The sequence below is a fragment of the Ammodytes marinus genome (genome assembly GCF_949987685.1).
Source record: "Ammodytes marinus genome assembly, chromosome: 12".
In the NCBI taxonomy this organism is placed as follows: Eukaryota; Metazoa; Chordata; class Actinopteri; order Uranoscopiformes; family Ammodytidae; genus Ammodytes; species Ammodytes marinus.
This window is the reverse complement of record NC_137216.1, coordinates 17,687,937-17,714,319: the sequence shown is the minus strand read 5'-3', so window position 1 is coordinate 17,714,319 and position 26,383 is coordinate 17,687,937. Positions and strand designations below refer to the sequence as shown.

Here is a 26,383-nt window from a genome sequence, read left to right as displayed (position 1 = left end):
CCATTTCCATCCTCTGTTGGAGAGATGCTTAACGGTAAAGGATGCCAGTCGCTACGTCAGGCAAACGGAAAAGCACGGAATGAGTTGCAGCCTAATTTCAACTGCTCACTTACAGTAACACTTTGCAAGACAGGAATAAATGAATAAATAATAAAGCAGTCTCATCTCAGCCTCCTCTCCGTCTTTCATAGTTTGTTGTAACACTAAATGAAATGAATAAATCATGTGTGCTGAGCAAACTACCTTATTCAGATGTTTGGAGACTGAAACACATGAGTTGTTGCTTATGTTCTCCTTGTCCGGCATTCCTGGTGCGAAAGAAAAAATAGAGAAAAGATTTATGAAGTGGCTTATGATTTGTGAAAAAACAAAACACAGATCACTAGAAAGAGTGTCCTATTTTTACTCAAACCCCTGCAGGTCCATGTGCTGGAGGACAAAAAAACTATTTAAACAAACCCAAGCTTGTAGTATTGAGCATTCATGCAAGTTTCCTGCAGAAAACACACAAACATCAAGCAGCATCTAACTTGCCCTGACTTGCCACAAAAAAAGCCCATTCAATCCTTGAAAAAAAATAAATATTTATTTATTTCCTGCTGAAAAAAACAGTATTTATAATTTGTTAATGTGCTTTTGGCATATTTTTAAAAAGTTGATTGTGCTAAAAACATCATAAAAAATCTCCTTAAGCTTTCATTATTCTCTCATATATTTGATCCAAAACAATCCAATTCTTCTATAGATGTGTTCAGTTTGAAACTTTGGATCAATTATCTTTATTGTATTATTAAATGCCATGCATGCCAATTTTATGTTATTCCTACTTTTATTTATTTATTTAATTTTTTTCCTCCTTTCCAATCAAACAAATATGACATTACGTGTCCATCACCATCAACCAGAAAGCTTTTACACAACGTTTTGGGGTATTTGTTTACTTGTTAATTGCTTCTCCTTTTAATTGCTATCCTATTTCAATTTCAGTTATTGTTGTGACATTATTGTGACAGGGCAGCAAATGTATGGAACTAATGTTACTAATGTTTTTAATCCATGTGACAGTCCTGCATATGGTTCATAGGGTTTGCTTATTTCGATAGGAGCTTTGCGCTTTTACTGTTTCCCATCAGGACAACTAGCTTAATCGACCAAAGCAGCTCAGTCAAGGCTTTAGCTGCAAGGAAAAACTAAGCTATTCTTAAACGTGCCTCTCAGCCAGGGGAAAATATCTGTGTATCTGTGTTGATTCTCTGTGTAACTCTGGCAGCATTACAATCCTGGATATTTTTGTTACTGTTCTTTACTGCAAAGTTTTGTTTTTGTTGTTAATGATGATAATGATGATGTTTGCGAATATGTCCAATAGGCAATATAAAAATGGAATAGTTTAGGGTGGGATGTATGACTCAAATCTAAACTACTGCTGCCACTACCAAATAGATTGACTGGGTTTACATTCAAGGTTAGTGTTAACTGTGCCTGATTTCATCAGAAACATTTGTGCGCACAGGAGTAAAACTTCAAAGTCTCAGATTTTCACTAGACCTGCAGTAACAAAGTATAATCTTCCCTGAACCTTAAATAATAGTGTTGCTGGTTACCCAATTTTAACCAAAATAGTAATCGCATTGGTTAAATGATTATCGTTGAAATGACATGTTGTCATTAAAGGAATACTTCACCCATACGGAACAGGCGTTCTATCATTATAAAATCACTATTATAATATAATGAATGTGGTTTTTCTTCCCTCTGTCTTCCCTCTGTCTTCCCTCAGTCTTCCCTTGGCCCAGCTGTCCTTTTAATCCTAGCCCTTACTGTGATGTCACAGTAAGGAAAATGTAGGGTTAGACAGTGAGATCATAAAACACTCTTTCTGCCTTTTCTCAGGCTAGGATGAACCAATTTCAATTTTATTTGCACATTTATACTAAATAGGATCTCAGAAGAATTCAATACACCTTCATATTCCCACCGGTGAAGTAGGTCTTTAATGTATGAGGACTTATTGCCCTGTCAGTAAGTGAGAGGAAAGATTTTCAACATTACATCTGCAATAATTTATTTAAGTTTATTTTGTGAACACAACACTAACATATCAGCCTATAATCACCTTCTGACTCCTTCTGTAGTGGGGAAACAGTCATTAACGCTTCAAGCCGTTCTGGCCACCTAATGAACGGAAGCCCAATATTCCATCTCCCTTGAGCTATGTATTTTCAACTCTTCAGGGAAATATCTTGCTCTTTACCAGCTAAATGCTCCACTATGTTTACCAGTTATAGTCGCTTATTGCTTAGCAGGTCATGTACAGCGGGTTTTTAGAGCTTTGTAAACAACACTACTGAGAGCTGTGAGAGTTAACCAAAACAAATGAAAGGTTTGGCCGCAGCAGGCGACAATAAACTGAAAACTGCTAAAAAGCTGTGTAGGCCTACAGCCGAGGGGAGCAGCAGATTCAGGTGATAATTTTTCCGTAGATTCAGCACTACTGCAAACCCTTTTTAACGTTGTCATATTGTTTTCACATTGTCGTTTAATAAGATCTATGCTTTTTTAAGAAGCTGTCCATTTTTTTTGTGACGCTGCTATTTTGGCCCACGTGACATTACATCACACATTCAAGTGTCACATCAGTACAGCATGCAGACATGAATCCAGTTCCAGGACATAAGATACTAAGAAGCTCATATTTTGTTTGAGCATGTCAGAGCTTGGAACAAAGTGTGTCGTTTTATTGAATGGGGAAAAAGAAGTATGCTCAGGTAGAGCGGTAGCCTACTGAATGCATGACTGGAGTCAACGTGTCTTTAAAGGCTCCACCTGGTAACGGCAAAGTGCTTTCAAAGCACATGTTTTGCAACTAAGAAAACTATTTGAATATGTTTAATTCATTCAGTTTAACCACTGAAGTTAGAAAGGCAGTGAGCTGCTGTGGATGTAATGTACGCAAGAGTGCATCAGCCTCCAGCTGCTTGATGCTTGTATGATTCCTTTCTTGGTGTATTCATGCAAGGAAGACATACTGTAACCCTCTTAGTACCACACTGCACAGACACTTTGGGCTCTGCTCTTACAACACCGCTCCCTCGCATGTCACAGCATAAAGGCTACAGAAGCAATTCATTGTGAGAGTTTGCCTTATTTAAAAAGCCCTCTGTTTTGTGTAGCATACCATGGAGAAACATATTATCTAATACGTGTCCATCATGTATGATCTTAAAAAACAATATAAGTAAGCAAACAGACTGTCTGGATATTCTCATTGCACTCTGCTGTTTGTCATGTTTATGGTACATGACTTTGAAGCCTGTTAAGTGCTCTGTTTGAGCAAAGCTGAGTCAATATTAAGTTAACTCACAACACAAAAGCAGAAATAAAAATATCAGCCAGCCTTTATCACGATGCAAAAAAGGTTAAAGGAGGGTTGCACAGTAATGGAGCATGGCAGACAAAGATATTATCATTACATTGTACATAATAGGAATTTATGGCTTACTACACTACCTAGAAATTGTGAAATGTCATTACACAAACAAGATGAAAATCGCAGATAAAGTGAAATAGTATGCTGTGGAAAGTTCTTGATACACAAATACAGTACATTGCGAAATTCTGCAAACAAACCTTGAGATACATTTTATTAACCTTTTAGATTTACTTTCTTGAAGAAGTGATATGGAAGCTGCTGGAAGTACCTTTTACTGATGACATAACACTGAACACTTTTTAAAAGATCCTGACAAACTTTGCAACTGCACTATTTGAACATTCAGGAGCGCCTGAACTGAAACTTGCTAATTTACATCTAAGTTCCAAGAATGCTTTCCGATCTACCAGAGCCTGTACAGTGTGAAGGTTAATGCAATGAATTACACAAACTGTGAGCAAACTTGTGAAAACATTTTGTGACTGGTGGGTCCAAACCAATGACAGAACAGATCTACAGTAATTTAGGGCTACTTACTGTCTGGGCTACAACCGCTTTCCATCACGCCATGGAGTGGTGTGAGCAATCCAGCCATACACTGATGATATTTCTATAAAAATAAAAAGGTAAAAAAATAAAAAAAATAGGTCATGGTAGTTAATGGTATAGAATAATGATGCGAACTAAACCATCCGCAAAAAAAATAAGAAATGCATATCATCGTACAGTGGTAATATCATGACTGCAGGACATTATGTGTCACTCAAGAAGACTTTAGCATCATGAAGAAAGTAGTTTTATAAAGCAAACTTTGTTTCTTTTGAATGATCAATTAATCATATACACAGTATATCATATATATTTTTCAACCAAATCTGAATCCATAATGTCGGATATGTAGTCGTTTATAAAATACATATGACCAGTTATATCCCTCACTCTCCTAAACATTTCTTGTCTTTGTCACTCATTATGTGCTGTCGCATGAAGCCCCAACCCCCCAGTAACATTTTGTGCAGTTTTGATATTTTGTCCTCATTAGTGCTAAAAGAGAAGAATATCCAAAAAGGTGTTGTCATGGTAATAGTCAAAACTGTAAAATGTGAAACGAATATATCTTAGTTATTAAAAATGTATTATTATATACAGACATATTTGGCATAATTCTAATTAAATAATTGCATTTCAGTGTATGGTCTTCTTGTTCTCCTCCTTTGCCCCTACTTTAGATGACATACTTTGACTATCATAACTCCTTTACATTGCGCAGGATGCAGAGTGCCACAGACCAAGCGGAGCATGAGAATACAACGTACACCATGCGCCCTGCAGCATCACAGATGTTATGTAACGGACATCATACTGCACACACGCACTCAAATAAATGTTAAGCCTTTGTTCATGTCATGAAAACCACAGACAAAATCCTCTAGCAAAGTTGAATAATTATCTTGACCTAAATTTAAAAGATGTATTCTTTGACTCAAGTCACAGCTGTCTGTCGCTTACTTTATGAAAATAGGTTCATACAATATTGATTACACTTACTAATAATAATACTTCTACATTCTTTAAAAAATACATACATAACATATAGAGAATCACTCTTATACGAGCTGATTCCTAAAATCATATTGTCTATTTAATTATTTATCACATTTTTGAACCACTTGTCAAGTAGATTGATGGTTCAAGATTCATTCGTGTTAAAAAAGTTGTTATGTGTCGAGCAACTATGTTGCAAGTCAATAAAAAGCTAATTGAGGGGCCACTTAGTGACCGGCCAGTTGTATCTTCTGGTCGGAGAAAACACAACAAAAGCCAGACATAGAGCCATTTGTTCTTGAAAGGTAGTGTACTCTCAGAGGTCATGCTTTAAATTCAATTCTACAATCTGAAGTCAGTTAATCACTTTAGCAACCCTATAGGGGCATGCAGCTTTTTCCCTCAATTAAGATGTAGTTTATAAATGACTTAGTGAACTTAGTTTTTTTTCAAAGCATTTCCACATATCTACGCCACAATTGACATGCCGCTCATTAAGATACTAAAAGATATAGATTCATTTCGACAAACAGCACGCTCAGATTACGAATGTGTGTCTCTGGTGAAAGGGGCTATATAGCATACAGATGCGAACCTCAGATTGAATTATTCAATAAGCTAATCAAAGCAAAATAACTAACACCTTCAGAGTCACTTCAACAAACCCGTCCTTCTCTGCTGACAATTAAAGGATTTAGGATTAGGGAAGAGCACTTAAACTGAGCAGCACACAAACAAATGAACTCAACCCCTCTGAGTCAATATAACATCAGTCCCTGAGGGGTTGTATCCAAAGCGCAGGGTGGGCGTGTGGTTTTAGAGGAGGATTATGACCATTGTCAGGTGTGTTAAAAGCGCACATTGCATTTGTTTCCATAGGGAGACATTTTTTTTACAACCTCCAGCTCCCATTAAGTCACTGATCCCGGGATTTTAGTCTGTGTATTGAAACCATTACTCATTGGAAAAAATTAATTTTTTGTAATTTTCAAGCAAAAAAAAAAACGATCAATCTTATAAAAAATATTGTGGGCATACTGCTTATTGTGCATATTTACTGGCAGAGATTTCCCAGACTTTTTGAGATTTTCTGGACCATCAGTTATGAAGAAAGAACATGCAGCAGATGAATCATTCATTAAAATTGTTATGTGCAGCCCTGCTCTTGTATGGCCATACTATTGTCTTTATCAGATGAGAAAAATGACACCACACTCTTATGTTCGTAGCCTACATTAAAGACCTTTCTGACATCCCAATTTAAAGACTAATAAGTTCCGTTTCAGAGATTCTCCCTTTAAATGTTAACTAAAGTGTCCATGTGAACACATCGTGTCACAATAAAACAACTGTGTGTGTGAGATTTGTGCCACTGCTTCTCTGTGGTCTGTCACTTTATGACAACAATACTGACAGAGATGCCCTTCATCATCTGTCATTTCCAGTTGTAAAGGGAAAACACAATGGGTCTTTTTTAGGATCAAAAGTTGATATATGTCAGCCACATTTACTGACAAATGGACTGTCTATTGTCACAAGACACAAACAAGCCCCCCACAGTCAGCTCTGTACACTGCTGTATGAGTTGTATAAACGTTTCTGACTGCATACAATGTGTAGAGCATGGATATTAGGATAGCAATTAACAATGGTTTAGGCAGGCAGCTTATAGCATCTGACTAAACTGCCTCTTAACGCATTATTGTGTTATTTTTATTAGGGATGGGACGATCCACTTTTTTTAGTTCCGATCCGATTCCGATACCTAGGGTTTGGATATCGGCCGATACCGATACTGACCGATACGATATCATAATTGTTATACATTTTTTTGTTGGTGGTGATTTTATGTATTAGGCTAGGAAGGCTTAAGCAATTCTAATTTAAAAGAGCAATAAATATACACAAATGCATATAGGTTTATCTTAAAGGCAGAATTATAGAGTCACACAAAAAAAATCCTTCTCAATGATCACTTCTGCCCCACTAGAATATGTGGTGGTCTGTTTGTCTGAACAGTCTTCCTCTCTCTGGCTGTATTTTACATAGTAGAATTTGTCACAAGCCTCTCCACTTCCTTGACTTTGATTAGCTTTGGTTAGCTCACTGGCTAACAAACTGATATGTACTGTATGTCAAATTATAAAGTGATGTCCTCTCTCCCTCCAAAGAACGTCGGTGCATGTTCGCTCTTACATAGAAAAAAAAATAAATAAAAAAAATATATAAAAAAAAAACGCAGATTTCGGCCATATCGGACCCGATACCGATACTGGATCGGATCGGCCCCATCCCTAATTTTTATAGAGACACCTTCACATTAGAGGAGCTTATGAGCTGTTGCAACAGATCTAAGGTCCTTGACTCTAAGAGCCTTGTTTGACACACTTTAACCTGACATAAAACCCATCACTATAACACACAGCAGAAACAAGGCTTTCTCCAACCAAGAAATCCTACTAGATGTATACTATAGCAGATCATGTAGCTCAAAAGTGATACAACAACACTTGGACAAAAGACATTTCTGTGAACTATCTGATCGGAAAACATATAATGAACGCATGTTACGCTTTCCTAAGTTTCTTCACAGCACGACAACACTCTGTGAGACAGGTTTGCCACCATCGAATGTCCCCACTAAAGCAGACCTCAGTGTGATGCCACAGTAGCCTGGAAATCCAGACTCGCCGCTGGCAAATTTAAATGTTATCGTTCTAGATGTGTGTCTGGATTTCTAGGCTAATGTAACAGATCATAGAAGCTTAATATTTACCTGAGTTGTGTCAATGTTTTTGATGCTTTACCTAGCTTATTAATGTCATTCATAGTTATTTGGTTGTCAACAGAAAAACGAACAAAAATGGCGAAGTCAGATTTAAAAGTTTTTTAAAAAGGACCTATGGTCTAAGTTTTCCTGAACATAGCCCCTGAAAGCTGAGTGGTTTCCTGAATGATATGACACAATAAACTGTATGGCTATGTTCTGGCCAACAGTTATAAATGTTTCAGCTTTATTTCAAAGCAAAACATTTTATCCTTCATTTTGTTCTGAATAGCCTAGAGACAGTATGGCTAATTCAGGACTAGTGATAAGTCACTGCACGGCAGTTGCTCCCTTCACCCTAGAGTCAACCTGAGTGGACAAAATTCATTTAAAAGGCTGATTGTATTTCCATGGTTTTACAAAGCTTGGTGACTGGATTTTTCTTGCTTTACTTTATTATTTTCTCTCCTTTTAAGTCCACAATATTGTACCTTTGCCAGCAAAATGTCACGCCCATCCAAAAATTCCTAGAACACTGCCAGCGCCAAGATGCCCTGTCAAGAGAAGTCGGAGCATTTGGCCGGGCTGAGACACTGGCATAAAAAAAGAAAACTGAATAGGTCATTGGTAATGTAGTGATAGTTTAAAACTTGATTCAAATGACACCCATTTTCAGGCTGACAAACTACTAATACATAAACACAGAAGGAACTTGTAATTTTTTGATAATACAGTAATTTGGAATGGAAATACTAAAAATTATGATTTATGAAACATAGAAGTTCACACATTATAAATAACTACTTTCTGGTGTGCTTGACTAATAATCAGGTAAATGTAAAGATTATTTTGACACCTGGAAGTCCTTTGAGTGTCTTTTATCCTTACATAAAAGAGGGATTAAAGAAATGTCTGCAACAACAGAAGTGCCATTCTGTATTCTTCCAGTGAAGCTTGGTCAACTGTTGTGCTTTTTTGCTTTAATACACTGACTTCACTGTTCACAGCAGCAGGAGAGCTCTTAGGCAAGGCAAGGCAAGGCAAGTTTATTTATATACCACAATTCAGACACAAGGCCATTCAAAGTGCTTTACAGGGGCAAGATTAAAATACACAATACACATTAGAAAAGCGAATGAATAAAACATTTAAAAGCGAATAAATAACATTTACAAAAACTGGAGAAACAGTCCATATCTCTATCATGATGCAGGTGGTTTTCTATACTTTAAAGGGACCGAAGATAAATACAGTCTAATCTTTGTCGTAACAACAGATCAGCAAGGTTATCAACTCAAGTCGTCTCAGTGCATTCTCAGCTCACGCTCCACCACTGGATTTCACGCTTGAGCATGCCATTGCATTGTGAGCATCAATGTGCATGAATGCACCGCTGTGTTTTTTGAATAATACACTCCAAGATTACATAACTTACACCGTGCAAACTGTTCCCAAAGCATCCCCTGATTGTTCTGTACTGTTACAGGCACACTCCAAACCACTTGGGAAAACAATTGAGGGAAAACCTCTCCCTCCTCAAAGTTTCACTTCACTTCTGCTCCGTTAGATCTCCTCCCAAAAAATAAACAACTGGAATATACATGTCCATACCATCACAAGGAATGAGAGTACTACATTTTCCTTTTGGCATTTGGATATAGTTCTACTATATGCTCAAGGAAAATATTGCACAAAATTTACACAAGATTAGGAGCATTTCTCTCTTTCCTTAAATATTATACATATTGTGATCGCTGTATACTGCTCATACTCTTCACTCTTGCATTATCTGTGCAGCTCTTTCATTTAATATATATATATATATATATATATATTAAATACAATAAAAATTTAAGAATTGTTTAGATTATCGTAAGCTTCAATATACCAGGGAAAACACTTACTGTAATTGGCTATAACCGTTATTTCTATTCTGATTAATGCATCACCAGATATAAAAAAAAAAGTTTAGCAAAAATTACCTGGCGATGCTACAGCGTCCCATGCAGCCTTATTATTGTTGTTAATGACTGGAAGGTCTTCCACGATCTCCTATTCCACTGAAAATAATAAACGCTCCACGCATGCAAGTCCCAGTGTTACATAGTAGTCATGGTTCAAATCCAGCATGGCCCAACATGATCCAGCAGCTACCATCAACACAGCCACAGCAAGCCGCTCTGAGAGTGAGCCCACAGCCCAGCACAGTGCCTGCCGACTTCTACTGAGCATCAGTTGCTAGGTGATTACTCAACTCCAGTCACTGAGCAGCACACAAGAGCATTCTCTCTCTCTCTCTCTCTCTCTCTCTCTCTCTCTCTCTCTCTCTCTCTCTCTCTCTCTCTCTCTCTCTCTCTCTCTCTCTCTCTCTCTCATGCTCATACTCATACTCATACTCATACTCATACAGAGTAATGGCTCATTTTCAGCTTGGTCAACTTCACTAATAAGGTTCCTAAAGCACAAAATGGTCAGTCTATTGCAAAAATGTCCCTGCTGTGATCACCCTTTTATAAAACGTATAACTCTACAGGGGGAAGTTTTCCTCCACCAGAATTTGGCTACACTTGTGAATTTTCCCTGTGTGTCCATCAACCCCACAATGTTACAGATATGGTCTAGTAAGTATTGGGCTCCTTTCATTGAGATCCTTCTACTCAAGGACAGAAACCATCTGGTATCTTATCTATGACCTTGCTACAGCAGGGCCACAAGACAGCTGCATCGAAATCCCTGAGGTTTTTTATAAACAAGAAATGAATCCCATGATCAAAAGCGTATAAAATGCAGGCTAAATTTCTCCAATATTAAGTTTTATGGTCAAATTTAAAAATAGTTTAAAAAATAAACAGAACAGACCAAAACACTGTAGCTGCTTCAGTACAATCATGGAAAAAAAATTCTTGTTTCAAGATTTGACACAAATACCAATGAATTTGGTGGAATAAAGACCTATCAAAACAGACTCATTAAATTCAAGATTCAAGCAAATTCATAAAATGCATTTGGATGTTATTTTGATGGACTGAAGCTGGCGGATGCCCCTATAGAGAAGATGCTCCATCTTGTCTTCCCATGCAAGTAACAATTTTGATTTAAAATGTATTTAAAATGTATTTACTGTTTACCACTTACTGTGTGTGAGTGTGTGTGTGTGTGTGTGTGTGTGTGTGTCTGTCTCTCTGTGTGTGTGTGTGTGTGTGTGTGTGTGTGTGTGTGTGTGTGTGTGTGTGTGTGTGTGTGTGTGCGCGCGCGTGCATGCGAATGTACGTGCATGTGTTGTCTGTTTCGGTTTTCATGAGTCCTGTTTTATGTCATAGGGCCGGAGTTCAGATGGTGGTCATTCGATGATATAACGACGCTGTGAGCAGAGATCAGGGACAACAGAAGAAATGTTCTGATATAATCTTCCTGCTATTTTATATGCACATATCCGCTTTGTACTTTGGAGGTATACTCTAGCCCTGGATGTGACTCTAGCCCTGGATGTGATACTTGGATGCAAGTATGAACCCTGGAGGATCCATGTGGCCTTGTTATCCCCCCCCCCCTCCACCTTATCCTCAGACACCAGAGGGCACGCTGCGTCCCTGCCACTTCCTGTTCAATCAGCTTTCTCCACTGGCTGCCCACCAGGCTTCTTCTATGGACAGATGAAAATGACACACCAACACCGCCCACGCCACCCACTGTCTCTGCTGCTCAGCACCCAACAGATACACCTCAAGCCTATAAACATGCACACAAAGTACATTTAACAGAAAATAATCCAGCACAAAATGTTACTCAAAGCATATGCAGCAGTACACATGCTTACAAAACATCTCATCCACAATGTAACGATAATGAAAGCAGGAGGTCCGCCCAGGCTACATACAGGCTGGCGTTATTGCACGAGAGCTGTGTACTGACCCTTAAAAAAAAATATCCCAATTGTAATTGTGTGTGCTTGAAATCACAGTGGCCATCGGAAGCAGGAAACAAAGGGAAAAGCAAATTGATGATCAGGCCGTCTAAGCTTGGGCCCGTGTGTGCTGAGCTGGGCTCATGTCTGCTCTGTTAAACAAACAGCACACGACTGCTCGCTCCCAGTGGCTGTAGCAGTCAGCAGTATGAGAAAATAAGCATCAAAGTTGCGTGCATTAGTTGTACACATGGGCACTCATACATGCGGTGAATTTGCCATGTGTGCTTGCTGCACCACAATCACACGCAGGAAAGGGCAAGAGTATGTGAACAAGTATTAGCTCGTAGTAAGAGTAAGAGTTAGAGTAAAGAGCATAAACTGGACAAAGATGTATGCTGAATAATTGACATAGACAGTCATGAATAAATAACATTACCCACTGGTTCATTAGGGCAGTGTTGTGGCTAGTGCTAGGCCACAGGCGTTTTGCATGAGGAAAGATTTGTGTGTGAGGAGAAGGAGGTATAAACCACTTTGTAAACCTTTGTTTCAGGGTTTCCTCTTAAGCCTAAAGCATGGGTAGGTGGTGTGTTTCCCTTTCACATCACTCCTTTGCTATCTCCCCATATCTGATGGTATAAATCAATGCTGGGAGTAGCTCTCTGGTCACCCTGGGCTTCAGGGATGCGAGCAATAAAACATACTGATCTCATGGAACTTAAAGGTGGAGTCAGCGATTCTGGACAAAGGTTGTTGTCAAAATCACAAAAACAAGATATTCACTTATTTTGACTAAAGTCATTTGACAAAAAGCGTTCTCCAGAATCACTGACTTCACCTTTAAGGTTTTTTATTCATTTTATTTTTTACGCTTTATTTTTCACAGTGTGAACTTATGGTTTTCAATGCGCCAAAAGGTATTTCATCTTTAGTGCAGCCTGTGTGACGTAGCATGAATTCATTTATTTAAACAGCAGGGAAGGCGCCCTGGGAAGGCTTTTTTTTTTGCCACAGTACTTAGAGAGCAAATTCTGAAGTCTGATGCCGCTAGTAACAAGATACAATTCTTCTGCATTGCGGCAATGCTAAGGGGTTATACCACCTTATAAGAAATATTTGCCAGGCAGAATGTGCGACCAAAAAATGATAAAATACTAGGAGCTAGTGTATTGATTATCTTTCAAAGGGCTGATTGTGTGAGTTTTGATTCGATAGCCCTTCAGTCACAGCTTGGCCGACGTGTGAGGCAAAGCCCCCTCTGCACGTCTCACAACACAGTATCCATTTATTGATAATAATGCTGGTAAATGGTTGTCATGGTTTTTGGGTGAAGTACATCTCATTTGGAGAAGCAGTGTGTCTGCAGAGTGATGCACCATTTTAAAAGGAATCATTAAAGGTCCCCTTCACACATGTTTGAAGACATATAAATATACTCTGCCTGGAATCATTATTTCTGTCTGATATTGAATTTCTTTATTCAACCAAAATGTTCCTCATTAAAAAATAAAAATGTAAAATTACATCTAATCCTCCCTCATTAGAAATGTTCAGAAGTAGGTGAATATTGTTAATGTTCAACTGCTGAACATATACGGTTTGCTGGTTCATTCTTGGTGTTTGTGCACTGCAGGTTTGAAGATTCCACATCACACTTGTTTATGTCACAGTCGACTATGACTGGATTTTTATAAGCACACGCTGATGATTGATGACTACAGAGAAAATCCCCCCTTCAGCAGATTCATGTGAAAAGATGTAAGCTCCTGCACGGAAAAGGTCAAACATCTGAGTAAAAGTAACAATAATCAACACACATTATTGAGTGGAGAGGATGGCCTTTGACAAAGGGTGAGAATTTTTCAGAAAAAGGACCCTCCTACAAAGTTTCATTTAGTCACTTTAAACAAGTGAGCTGGGAAAAATGACACAAGTTTATAAATGAGCTATACCCAATGCCTTCAATCTACTTCCAAATATACTACATTGAAGCAACACACAACTAACTAAACTGCAGCAGTACTAGTGATAGGAACACAGTTTTAAATCATTCGTACCTAGATTATAGAAATGAACTTGCAACCATGCCAGATATTTTCCGTTAAACTACATCTTAACATAGTCGCCTGCCTCACAGTGTGTCATTATTAGTACATTATGAAACAACCAAGGCCAGGGAAGATAACAACAAGGATCAGAAGCCATAATCTCATAAAAAATCTCATCTGGAACAAACCTTACTGGAGAGGTCGCCCCGGGGAAGATGGGAAATGTGTTGCCTAGTTGTACTTCCCCGTGATCGTCAGCACGCATCAATACCCGGTTAAGTAGGCTAGTATCAGTCGTACTGCTGCTGGCCAGTATAACCTGACACAGACGCACACACAGCCCATCATTTAAAAAGCCCCTTCTGCCCTATCTGTCCCTGAGGGAAATGGGGCTGTCTCTCTCTCTCTCAGTAAACCAGCCCATAGCAGTGGCTCCAGCTGAGAGAGGAGAGGGGCATCAACACAGCAGGGCACCTACCGACTAACATGCAGGAGATGAGTGGTGTGTGGTGGTTAAGCCTACTCTGCTTTGTCCATTAAAGATACCGTTTCCCTTTAGCATCTTCGTCAGAATCAATCTATTACTCCTACAAATTTTCACACTTTGTTAAATTCCACATGTGTCCTGACACAACAAGATGCACTTCTACAGTTTCATGTTATGTTATGTAAATAGCTGATCCGTCTTATACTTGTGTTAAATGGCTGTATTAGTGCACACAATAGAAAACACATAGAGGCAGAAAGAATCTGTTTCCCCACAGCTCTGCACTTCCATCTAGTGGTCAAAAGATGAAACCTGCAGCCCCCGATGAAGCCAATAGTTTGTGGATGGCTTGGTTTGTACAAAACCTCAGGAGTAGAATGTTACAGTATAACAAGTGGACAGCTCCTGTTTTACCTGCAGTAGGCCTGGCTGATGATCAATTCACGATCCAACCTCCACTAATCCGCAAAGAGGCTACACACCGCCCACGCTTTGGATGGCGCTAAGCTTGATACGTCAGTTTTCAATGCTCAACATTTCAGTTCCGACAAGAACAAATTAAGACAATTTGCTGTTCCCATGGCTTAAAGCAGCCGCAGGTCAGAAGTAAAAAGATAAATGGACAGCAATGCATACTGCCGTTCAGAGACCCATGTGGTTTTTTATCTTCTATCATTGACTTTAACAATGTAAAAAGAGTAATTTTTACATATATTTAATATGTAAAGAAAATGGCATTCATCTACCTGTCTTGATGGTTGCTTCTTCCACAAATAGGTTTCCTGTTTACAGCCTCATAATCAAGCTGAATTCTGTTTTCACTTTATAATTTAAACTGCATAACAGATACATATATCTGTATAACCAAAGTAAATGAATTCCAGAAAATGTAGATCAATGCACCTCTGTTTAAAGAATTTGGTAAAAAATTACTTTTTGTTATTTTAGTCATCTGACTCCGATATCTTGATATGAGCGCCTACCTTGAGTTAATCCCGGAGATGTGTCACGAAATGCATCGTGGCGAGATAAATAATGTTCGCTTATACAAGTACCGATGGAGGAGATGGAAGTTCTCACCTCCCACAGAGACCTGAACTCCCTCTGTTCAATGCGTAGGAGCTCGCTGAATTCCCGCGTGACGATGGTGGCATGTCGGGGGGTGTTGTCCAGGATCGACTCCCCAAAAGCTCTGCCGGTTCCCAGCGTGCATATAGTAACAGCATCCTGCAGAGCAGAAACAGAAGAGATGGTGATACACATGGAATACTCCATCCAGAAAGACAAGGACCCTGTAAAATTCTAATGTACGTCCTTATTCTTTTGTGTGAGCCACTTGAGGAGCAGTGCTCTGCACCGATCAGATTGCTCTTAAAGGTTAGAGGCAATCACCTGAACACTCGTTCTAGATAGATGGATACACTCCAATCAGTGCCCAGACCAATGGACTGAAGCTGTGACATTAAAAACTATTCAGTAATGCTCCCTAATGTAATAAGCAAAAGGCCCTTTACAGCTTAAACCTCAAACAAGCTTGAGGTTGTATGTGAATATGTTGCATGGGGGGTAGCGAATTTCAGGTAGGACTCAACTGACACAATCATTCAAATCCTCACAGAATGATTGTAAAAGTTAGAAGCTGGAACATATCAGTCGTACCTGGTAACTTGAGCTCTCAGAAACTTTGACATCCAGTGAACCCGAGAGAATGGCATACCAGCTGGTGCCAATGTCTCCTTGACGATACACTAAAAAAAGCAAAACAAGGTGTGTTATAAAATCAGCATGCATTTTGAAAAGAAACATCCCTCTGCATCCTATTCAATTTATTGGGTGCCAGACATGCAGTTTGTCAGTTGCAGTGCCTGTTTTTGAAACCTACAGGTGATTCCTTTCTCCAAGCACTCATAGAGTCCACACTGGCAAATCCGCTGCAGCAAACTGGCGTGGAACCTCTCGAAGACCTTCACATTTTTCAGACGTGCCAGGATTATGTCAACATCTTCCCCAGAGCGCTCTGCCGGTCTTGAGGAAGAAAAAGAAAAAAGGGCAATGTAGTGATAAATGTGCTAAAATATACAGTACGTACATAGGGAACCTAAATAGTCTGCAGAGTTTGATTCAGCCAGCGCAGCATGAGTGTGCATCATGGCCTGGTTTCTGAAAAACCTCAAGTAGCTCTGCGAGAAGGATGTGCTACCGATTTATCCCTAAGGAAGAGTGTTCTGCTTTCACGTCAAAGATTGATTTCATAATTTAAACTTACAGCTGCACAAAAGCAGTGGCCTGGAAAGCAGGTACACATTCATAACTGTACTCTGTTGCAGTTTCATGAATGTATGTCAAACAAGTGTGTGCTTCAGACCACGGATAAAAAAAGCACATCACTTCTTTTGCAGCATTTGTTTTTCTTTGGAAGTTCAGTCAGTCTTTCCTTTCCCGCTCCAACTCCATGTGCTGACTGGGAACGTGTCACACTTTTCCTCTAAACCAGATGTAAAAATCTGAATGTGCCAAAAACCTCTGTTCTGCCAATAGTCTCATTTCTGTCAAATGCGAAATGATAATGTCACAAAGGGGTCTATTCACCATAGACTCCTCACATGTCTCTTCAACTTATCCTATTGTGTGTACAACAACATGCCAGGTCATAGATGAGATAAAAGCTTAGTTTCAGTGTTTTGGAGTCAAGTTTTTAACATCAGAAGTCAAGGTTTCACTATTAAGAATTCCAACAAGTGCTTTGGAAGTGCTGAGTCTGTCATTTAAATTGGTATGATTGACATCGCTTTGGCTCCTGCTCACCGATGTGTTCGCTGACTGCTTCAGGTGGGTCATGCAAAACAGACTATTTACATTAAGTATTTAAATGCATAAAATTAAAGTAGAAAGTGTTTACAAAGTATAACTTCATAAACATTGTTTTTTGTTTTTCACATGGGGGCAGAAAATGCAGATCACATTCGTCACAGTCATCAAAGATTTGTCCATTGTGTGTTTTATCCTTATCCCTCTTGCTCCTGTGTTGCCTGCATTTTAGTCGGCCCCAAATTTACTCAACTGAATCAGGAGCCTCTGATGTAACATGTGGGTGGTTGTGCTGTAGCTTACATCACCTTTGTATCCATATCCATCCTTTAAAAAATATGAAACTGTGTCAATAATTCAGAAGAGCCTGTTTTTCCCCGCAGCAGCGATCTTCTGGCTTAATGTAGCTCTGAAAATGATTTACAGAGCGCAATAAAGGTGTTGTCAACTTTGCAAGCATCACATATTCCCTGGCAACCTTGCAACTAGCAGTAGACACATTGTAGCATCTCTATGCCATTCTCTGTCTGACTGGGCCGTATAATCGCACCCGAAGCCACATATAATGTGCGAAAGCCCCCCGAAGGCCTGCCCAGCATTATTTCAGCATGGTGTACTTTCACACACGCCCATTACTGTGAGGGCAATGAGGCAAGAGAGACATGTGTGGGAGTCCGAGTTTCAAAGAAAAGGTGTCCATTTTGAAAACCGGCCAAGTAAACAACAACAAAAAATAAAAGCTTTCAAAGCTGTGGATATAGAGTGCAAGTTAAAACAGAATGTTGCTGGCTGCTTGTTGCAGCTTGAAAACTGCAAATGATGATGTGACAATTGCTTCTAACTTACAGTCCACTTACAGAATGTGAGACCTATATCCATAAACATATCCATATACACATATTTCTGCATCCTGTGTTAAACTGTGACTATATAAACCGTGCATTAATGAAACAAGTGACAACACCTGTGGATTATGTGCTCTCTTTTTTGTATCAAAGTCCAATGAAGTACATCTCACTATAGGTTTTTAGACTGTGAGTGAAACATACATGTCCCGAGTATTAACAACAGAACAATGAGGTGACGCTTATACTGTATGTACAACAGGTATTTGCCAGGGAAAAGGTGAGTCATACAAAAAAATCAAACCATGACCAGATGGTCTCCACTACTAACCAGAGGTAAATTGCTGTTCAAACATGTCTGGCATAGGCTACTGCGTCACTTGGCTCTTTATAGCCAATGCACTTTGGACCCTTTTCTTTGTCTCGGCCCTTCTGTCTCTCCCTCCTCCTCCTGTGTATCTAAGATAAGCAGTCTGTTCCAACATCAGCTGTATTCAATATCATTGATGCCTTTTTGACACCCGCTTTCCACTATATTGAGTGTGTGAATTCAGATCTTGAAAAAAATATATAAAAAATTCCAACAACATAATGAATCAATGAATGGGCTTATCGTGTGCACACACACACACTCACTGTGCAGTCCTCTGATGTAGATGATAGATGTTGAGATCAAAGTTGTGCAACACAATGGTGACTCAAAAGGATGATTCATGAATATCTGAAATTAAATCCACCACTAAATCTGGTCTATTCGGTTGTTATTGGATCACTTTCTAAGGCGGTCCCTAGCAGCTTCTTGGCTATGCTATACCTCCTCTGACAGGTGTGTATGCAGTAGTTTTTCACCCACTGATCAGCCTAAATCTTCTGCAGGTATGAACCATCACAGCATGTGTCGTGGTTATTAACAATAATCACAGTGAGTGAGTAAATTAACCAGGTGGAGGTTATATACAGGCAGAGCCGGCCCGAGGCATAAGCGAACTAAGCGGTCGCTTAGGGCCCCCGACTGCCAGGGGGGCCCCTTTTTTTTTTTTCTTTTTTTTCTTTTTTTTTTAGTTTGTGTGTTTGATATTAACATCATATTATGCAAATGTGAGTTATCATACAAAAAAAGGAATAAAATGTTTTGTTCTAGATAATTAATAGCCTAAAATTATCTGATCATGTCACGTTCACATTCATGCACAGTGTGTATTGAGTTTATTTAAAAACAATTGGAAATGGGGCTGCCCTCAGTTTCCCATGCACTGTGTATAGTCTAAAGCCTATTTCAGCCTCGTCTGTGGAAAAAAATATAGCTGGACAAGAGTTCTTCTGCTTCGTTCCTCTCACTGCATTTAAATCCATTCACTATATTACAGAGAAATATGTCCCGTAAAAGAAAAAGAGCTCCAAGCCCAACCCAGAGGACCCTCCATAATATTTTATATTAATATTTTTATGGAAAATCCATGTGTCCTTCTTCAATAGCTTCTAATTCATCTGACCCAGTGTCTCCAAATTATTTGTTCACACAAAATTTCTCAGATTTAACTTAATTTTCCTCTCAAAGTGCACCAGATTCATTAAAAAATCTCCCGGGGGGGGGGGGGGGCATACCCCCGGACCCCCCTACGAGGGTCTGAATCTCGGCAGTCCAATATTTTTGCACAGCTGCACAGTGGAGGCACTAGCGGAAAACACTGGGTGTGTGAATGATATTTAACAAAGATCTATAGTTTCGGCAGCGCTAACATTGGAGAGGGGCCCCCAATCATATTTCGCTTAGGGCCCCCTGAAGGCTTGGGCCGGCTCTGTATACAGGAGACAAACACACTGTCAGTCATGGATGGTACAACGAAAACCTTTAACAGCATATCAAACGTCTGTCAAAAGTTAGAAGCCTTCTAACTTATACTTAAAATATTTTACTGGTCATTGAGTTTGCCCAGAGCTATACATGTGCGTGGTGATATTGTTATTCATGAACCCAAGTTCTGAGTTCGCCTTCAAGGATGCCATAACTCATCCTCTGAAGCATTAGGATAAATAGTCATGCCGATGGGAAATTTAAACTCTGGAGCGGACATCAATGTTTTAATTCTGTCACTAAAACATCCAAGCGCGGATGGGATATCAATAGATATTCGTCACACGACACATACTACGAGTTGGTGCCACGCAGTGATAGGCAAAAAAGAATGGATTACCTCTTATCCAGACAAATAATCCACTCGGCAGATTCGGACGATTGTGAAGAAGTGTGCGCTGCGACCATCTTGGGAACCTGCTACACTGCTGATGCTGATGCTGCGGCGGAGTAAAGGGCTGGATCAACAGCAGCACCTCATCAGCCTTCACTCAGTCTCTGCTGTCCTCGCTCAGTGCGTAGGCTATACCTGGCCAGGAGCGGCACTACCAGGAAGTACACCCAGGACAACAACAACAACAAAAAACATTAAAAAAAAAAAATAATAATAAAATAAAAATGTAACTCACTTTGCCAAGCTGAGAAAAAGACAGCAGATGTCAGGATGTGGCTAAAGTCAGTGCTCTCTGCTCTTCGATTTTAACATCACAGGTCACTTGTGAGTGTTTCAAAGAGGACGTTTACTTTTATTCAGCTTAGCAATATGTTGTGTGCCAGGGGAAGATATTTCACAGTTGAGGCAATTTAACATACTGTAGGCCTATTTACATAAGGCTATACACAAAATTCTGAGTTAAACTATTTCAGGCTAATGCAGTCCAATACAACAACCCAATAATGAATCCTATGTTCACTTTCACGACTTTTTAAGTTATAATGACAATTGTTTTTCAAATGTTCCAGAGGGGTGTTTATCCAATTTCACATCCTACATAAGTCAAACTGTATTGTGCTTTAAACTACGAGGTGTTTCTTAGCCTATATTTTGACCATCCTTATTTTATAAATGAGGATAAGCCTGAAAAAAACAAAACACCCTTTAGAAACATTCACGAAGGGGGGATTTATTACAGGCCTGTTGCATTAAATTACATTAGTTTTGTCTGTTTTTACCAACACAGTGTAAATCTAGTTTCAAGAATATGGTCTAGGAGAGCTGTGATTTATTAGACAGTGTTGGACAGACACCTGGTTATCACCTCAGCAAATCTGATGAAGAAAAGAGTGAGCGTTCCCAAGTTCTGGCCTTTTTTATCACATTTTCCCAATTCGGAATGGTCTAATTTGGCTCTTTTTGACTAGTGTAGTTCGAAATCAAATTTCGGCCAAAGACAAAAGTACTCAACAATCAATTTCATGAATGGGATATCCTTAAGATAAAAAGAATCATTGTTAATGTTTTTTCTACCTCGGTAGGGGTATCTCGAAAACTAAAGCCTTTTTTGAGGACTTGCTGCTAGTCAATAGGCCTAAATGTTAGTTGGAATGAACCCTGGTGTAACATTGCCTTGTTGGTTAACTTGCAGAACATATGCTCTATTTAATAACAAAATATTTTTAACAGTTCATCTCAAAAGTGCGAAAAGAAAAGCTTCTCATACTAATGTCTTGTATATGCTTTTGTCATAATCATAAACCTTGTCATCACTCCAACAGCTCACTGCTCTTAGATATGTAACTCCAGGTGGAATTTGTCAAAACTCAAGGAATTTGTGGAATGATTCTGTCATTGTACAAACGGGGCGTTTTGATTGTTGGAGATACATCATGTTGTTATATGTATGACTGCATACATCTACCATGCATCATTTGGCAGCAGGTGGAGGACACAGGTACATGTGCCCTGAATAAAGTGGCCCAGTCAGCATAATGAACGGCTCCTCCATACTGTGGGGTATTAACATAGGCTACTGTTGCAAAGAGGACAAAAAGGTCACGGTTGTGGGTATAGTCTCACATCCAGATTGACATCATGAGTGTCCACACGATAGCTTGCCAGGGACACGCACAGGGACACAATAGCATAAACTCCCTGCATAAAATCCTATGTCTATAATTAAACGTAGAACTAACTGCAACTGCCTCCTCCTGCTCTTTGTGGAGGAACTGATGGCTTGTCTTCTATCAAAGTGGAAACATTTCCATAATGGCCCTGAGAAAATGATGCTTTGTACCAAGAGGCCACATAATGAAAGGGTCACTGGTGTCTCTTAGTTACCTTGGCAACAACACTGCGAGACTGACAGAAGCAACAAGACTCGATGGTGAATCTCCACAAAGCCTTCTGTACTGCCAAAAATCTAAAGAAAACTGTTCCTATATGTTTCTTTCTCTCGCGTTAAAGTTAGAAGAACTCAGTTATATTTTTATTTTCCATGATTGTATCCAAATCACCTACACTCACCACCAACACCCTCTGGGCTGTGTGCTTAGCCCTTTCCTCTACACCCATTACACCAATGCCTGCCCCTCCCACACCACCACCTACCTCAAATACTCTGACGACACTGCCATCCTCGCCCTCCTATCAGACAATAACTCTGTATCAGATTACCACAACACTGTCACTCACTTCTCCCAATGGTGCACACATAACTTCCTCCATTTCAATAGCCAAAACAAAAGAAATAATAATAGATACACCATCACCCCAGCCCCCCACTCTCATCAACAATGACACAGTTGAAACAGTTGACAGCTTTAAATACCTTGCACTCATAGACAATAAACTGTCTTTTGACCAGCACACAACGGACATTCAAAAAAGGAGCCATCAAAGACTGTATGCCATCCGTAAACTCAAAGGACATGTTGCCCCCCATCTCCTCCTGCTGTTGTATCAAAGTATTGTCCAGCCCATTCTGCTCTACTGTTCCACCTGCTTCTTCAACATGCTCACTGTCAAAAACGGGTCAAACTCACACGTGTCACAAACATAGCTGCCAAATTAATTGGTCTACCCACACCCACACAGACAGAGCTTAATCTCAAGGCCATCTCACCATTGCATCCACAATAGCACAGGACAACACACACCCACTCAACTGCCATTTTACAATTATGCCCTCTGGACGCAGGTACCCTGTTGTGCAGGAGGGCTCGCTGTGGCAAAAGCCTGGTGCCGGCAGCCATAGCAGCACTAAACAAAAGGCCAGGATAAAACACCCCAGTCCCACTTTGTGTATATATTCTATCTGCATGTTTATTTTGTTGTGTTTGTTGTCCATCCGTCGGCGTGCGGCCCATAAATGCACTGTGAAGTGAAAAAGAATGTCTCCTTGGTATGGGGACAGTAAAGTCTAAAGTCTTAAGTCTACAACAACACCGAAAATCACAAGACTCAAACAAAAATAATATGCTTGTCCAGTTACCAAAGTAAAAAAAAATTATAATAATTATTAAATGCTAAATACTTGGTTATTTTTCTTTGTTTTTGCTTTTATCACTCGAATTACAAATCCATTCACAAATTTGACCTTTGATGGAACCATTTAAATTTTGCTTGATAACAATTAAATTAGTTTAATTTTCTAGCATGTTAAAGGAAAAATATAGATGCAAACACATCTTTAAATACCATTATTGATCACTGTAGTTGCGGTGTAGTAACAGTTCTCTTTTTAAAGACCTTACTGTATAGTGGGAGTGACCGCAGGGGTTAAGGCTCTGATTGTGCCTGAAATAAATCAAGTGAACAAGTGATAGGATGGTTGTGGTCAGTGATGGCATGTAGGCATATGTTTTCAAACCATGCAAATAAACAAAAAGAAAAGCCCTCCAACATATTAGAATGCTTTAAAGCTTTAACTTTTTTTCCATTTGTATTTCCCCGTCTTTATCTAAACAGAGCAAACCTAAATCATGAGGTCTTTTCAGTTTTCTTCTTTTTTCTATTCCTTTTTTAGGGGCAAGTTATGACTACTTTTGACATACATTTTTGGGCCAATATTTAAAACCATGTATTTATATCTACCACAAGATGGCAGCATATCCATATAAAAATAATAGGAATTTAGAGCAGATCAGGACAGATATGGCGATGATTCAACTCTACATTCAGTGTGGAAAAATCTCAATCTGCCTTGACTTTGATTTCAAAGATTGTAACCAAGGCCACAGTGTTGACAATTAAACATTTAAGATTCTTGAGCATGGGCTAAAATGAATGATGAAAACTGTGGGATTTCCTAGAAATATTTCACATCTTGTATTTGAAACAAATTGAGTCATAGTTGCCGACATTTGATACATTTGTATGTCAGCATGAGTATTTTGCTCTGCACATGAAAATTATGTTGATGTTTTTTCAACATTTCTTAACTAATGGTCCACTTACTAGCTTTCCATTTTTAGTAAGAAGAGCTTTTAGTTTATTAGCTTTATCAAATTACTTTTCCAATGGTCAAGAATGAAAATATTTTGAAGGTGCTCAGCTTATTCTTCCTCAACATGACCAGCATTTATTCTTCCATTCACATAGTCTCTCCCACACTTGATAATAGGAATAGTGGAGATGCTACGCTGAGCTCAGGCCGGGGCATGCACAACACAACACACACATTCCTGTAACGCTGCATACCATCAACTCACAGCTGCGACAGACCAACGCATAACAATGTGTGAAGATGACAATCTGCACTGCATTACTTTGACACCACACCTTTGTTATTGCGTCTCATTAGCTTCCAGTTCACAAATCTATGCAACTTGTTTTGTTCTACCAGGGAAACCATAAAATCAGACATATCTGGATGTACTCCTGGAGGTTAGATGACAATAAAAGTGGGTAATTAGTAAATGTATTTAACACATAACACCCTTTTTAGAGAGAGAGAGAGAGAGAGAGAGAGAGAGAGAGAGAGAGAGAGAGAGAGAGAGAGAGAGAGAGAGAGAGAAAATGCCATGTGTAGAGTGGGTTTGTGATCTGTTAGTTTGGCCTGCTGGAATCAGTGAGAGAGGATAGTCTCAGAGGTTCCACTGGCTACGTTGACCGGCTCTTCACCTGCTCCTGTTTCCATTTGGTTTGCCTTATTCATTGGCTGTTGTTTTTAGGGGTTGCTATAGGGACCACTGGCTTGGCTGTGGCATGCCATGTTACCCCCTGGGAGAAAGCCTACTGACTATGGCTTCTTCAGAGCCACGGTTGCCAGGAGATGATCCAGCAAGCTGGAAATGGTAAATACACGGGCACATGCACACAGACACATGCACTGTTTATGTGCACACACAGCATAATGTCAGATGCTGATGAGAACTTTGAAAGTTATTTGTTTCTTTTTGTCATAGGAACATTTTGAGAGGTATGATCTGCTTTATGAGTCTCAATTGAAAGAGCAAAGTGCAAATTCTGCAGTCAAAGGAAATGCTGTTTAAAGCAGTGTGCTCCATAATTGACATATAGGCCTATCACTGTGAGGTTACAGCTCCACAGTGACCGGTCAATCCAATACAGTACACCTAAGGGAGCCATAATGCACAGTGTAAACAAACAAATACTTACATAATCTATGTGAGTGGTTTGACAAAGCTATATAAAACTTCATATATCAGATAACCATATCTCAAATGGAATGTGAGGGGAGATAACTCCAGAGGAAATGCCTGAGGACTGGACCTTTTCCCAGAGACGTCTCCCTGAATGTTTTAAAACACTAATATACATCTTTATTACGGTGGACTGAAGTTGCCCAACAAATGAAGCTCTGTCTTCAACAAAATACTTTCAAGAGAATCTGACAATGGAGAGAAAAAGGCAAGAGTCTCTGGAAGAAAAAACACCGCATTGAGTGGTTCAATATTTCATGTTTAATTAAAAATGTAGATGGGATTACACTTTAGGCAACAGAAAAAATGGCCATGTTCACACACACATAAAAAAAGACTTCTAATTAGATCACCATCTGCTTAGGCCTCTTGATACAGCCTGGCTCATATTTATCAATAATTACTTTCCTTTTTGCATTTAGTTACATAATCGTCCTCATATTTAGTTGCATACATATTTACTCAAGACATCATGTTGAAAATTTAAGATCTGATTAAACATAACAATACACAGTATCTAAATATGAAAAACTGTAAAGTCTTTCAAACACTGACCTTATAAATGTGTATTTAAAAACCATGCTGATTCATCATGACAAAAAGCAGTAAATCAAAGAAGATCTTCTCCCACTTGATCTGGCTTCTATTTCCTAGCCTAGGTCCATTTGATTGGAGGATATTTTTACAATGTAGGTTCTCAGCCACCAAGGATATCTGACTACACTGTAATTCCGGATCTTTGAGTTCAATTTCAACGAAAACACCATCCCTTTATTTTGTGAATCAAGCAGAGAGAACATACTTGTGGGAAATGTGGGTATCGCAAAAAAAGAAAAGAAAAAACAAGTGAACTTGAATGCATATTGACCTACTTTGATAGAGGCAAAATGTGTTGTGTTATTAGATGAATCAGACGTGCTGTATGTAACATTGCTGTATGCAGACTACTGAGCCACTGGACACACATGACACGTTTTCTGTGACTGGTCCAACTTGCCTGTTTAGTGTTTATGCACACAGAGCTAGAACAAACACTCCGAATACATAAGACTGGATTTACACCTATCCACTGCCTTTGATCAAA

At 39.2% G+C, this 26,383-nt stretch overlaps 1 protein-coding gene across 1 annotated transcript in view; it reads right to left on the bottom strand.

The window, feature by feature from the left end:
• rapgef4a (Rap guanine nucleotide exchange factor 4a) overlaps nt 1-20,103 on the bottom strand; it is a gene marked incomplete at both ends in the record, with an annotated part of 32,217 nt that extends 12,114 nt beyond the window's left edge. The window contains 6 exons of the mRNA XM_080037492.1: nt 244-308; nt 3,971-4,043; nt 15,268-15,414; nt 15,847-15,935; nt 16,070-16,212; nt 20,036-20,103. Of these exons, the coding sequence (XP_079893618.1) occupies nt 244-308; nt 3,971-4,043; nt 15,268-15,414; nt 15,847-15,935; nt 16,070-16,212; nt 20,036-20,103 (585 nt within the window). The remainder of the gene's footprint in view (nt 1-243; nt 309-3,970; nt 4,044-15,267; nt 15,415-15,846; nt 15,936-16,069; nt 16,213-20,035) is intronic.
• Between the last annotated feature and the right edge of the window lie 6,280 nt (nt 20,104-26,383).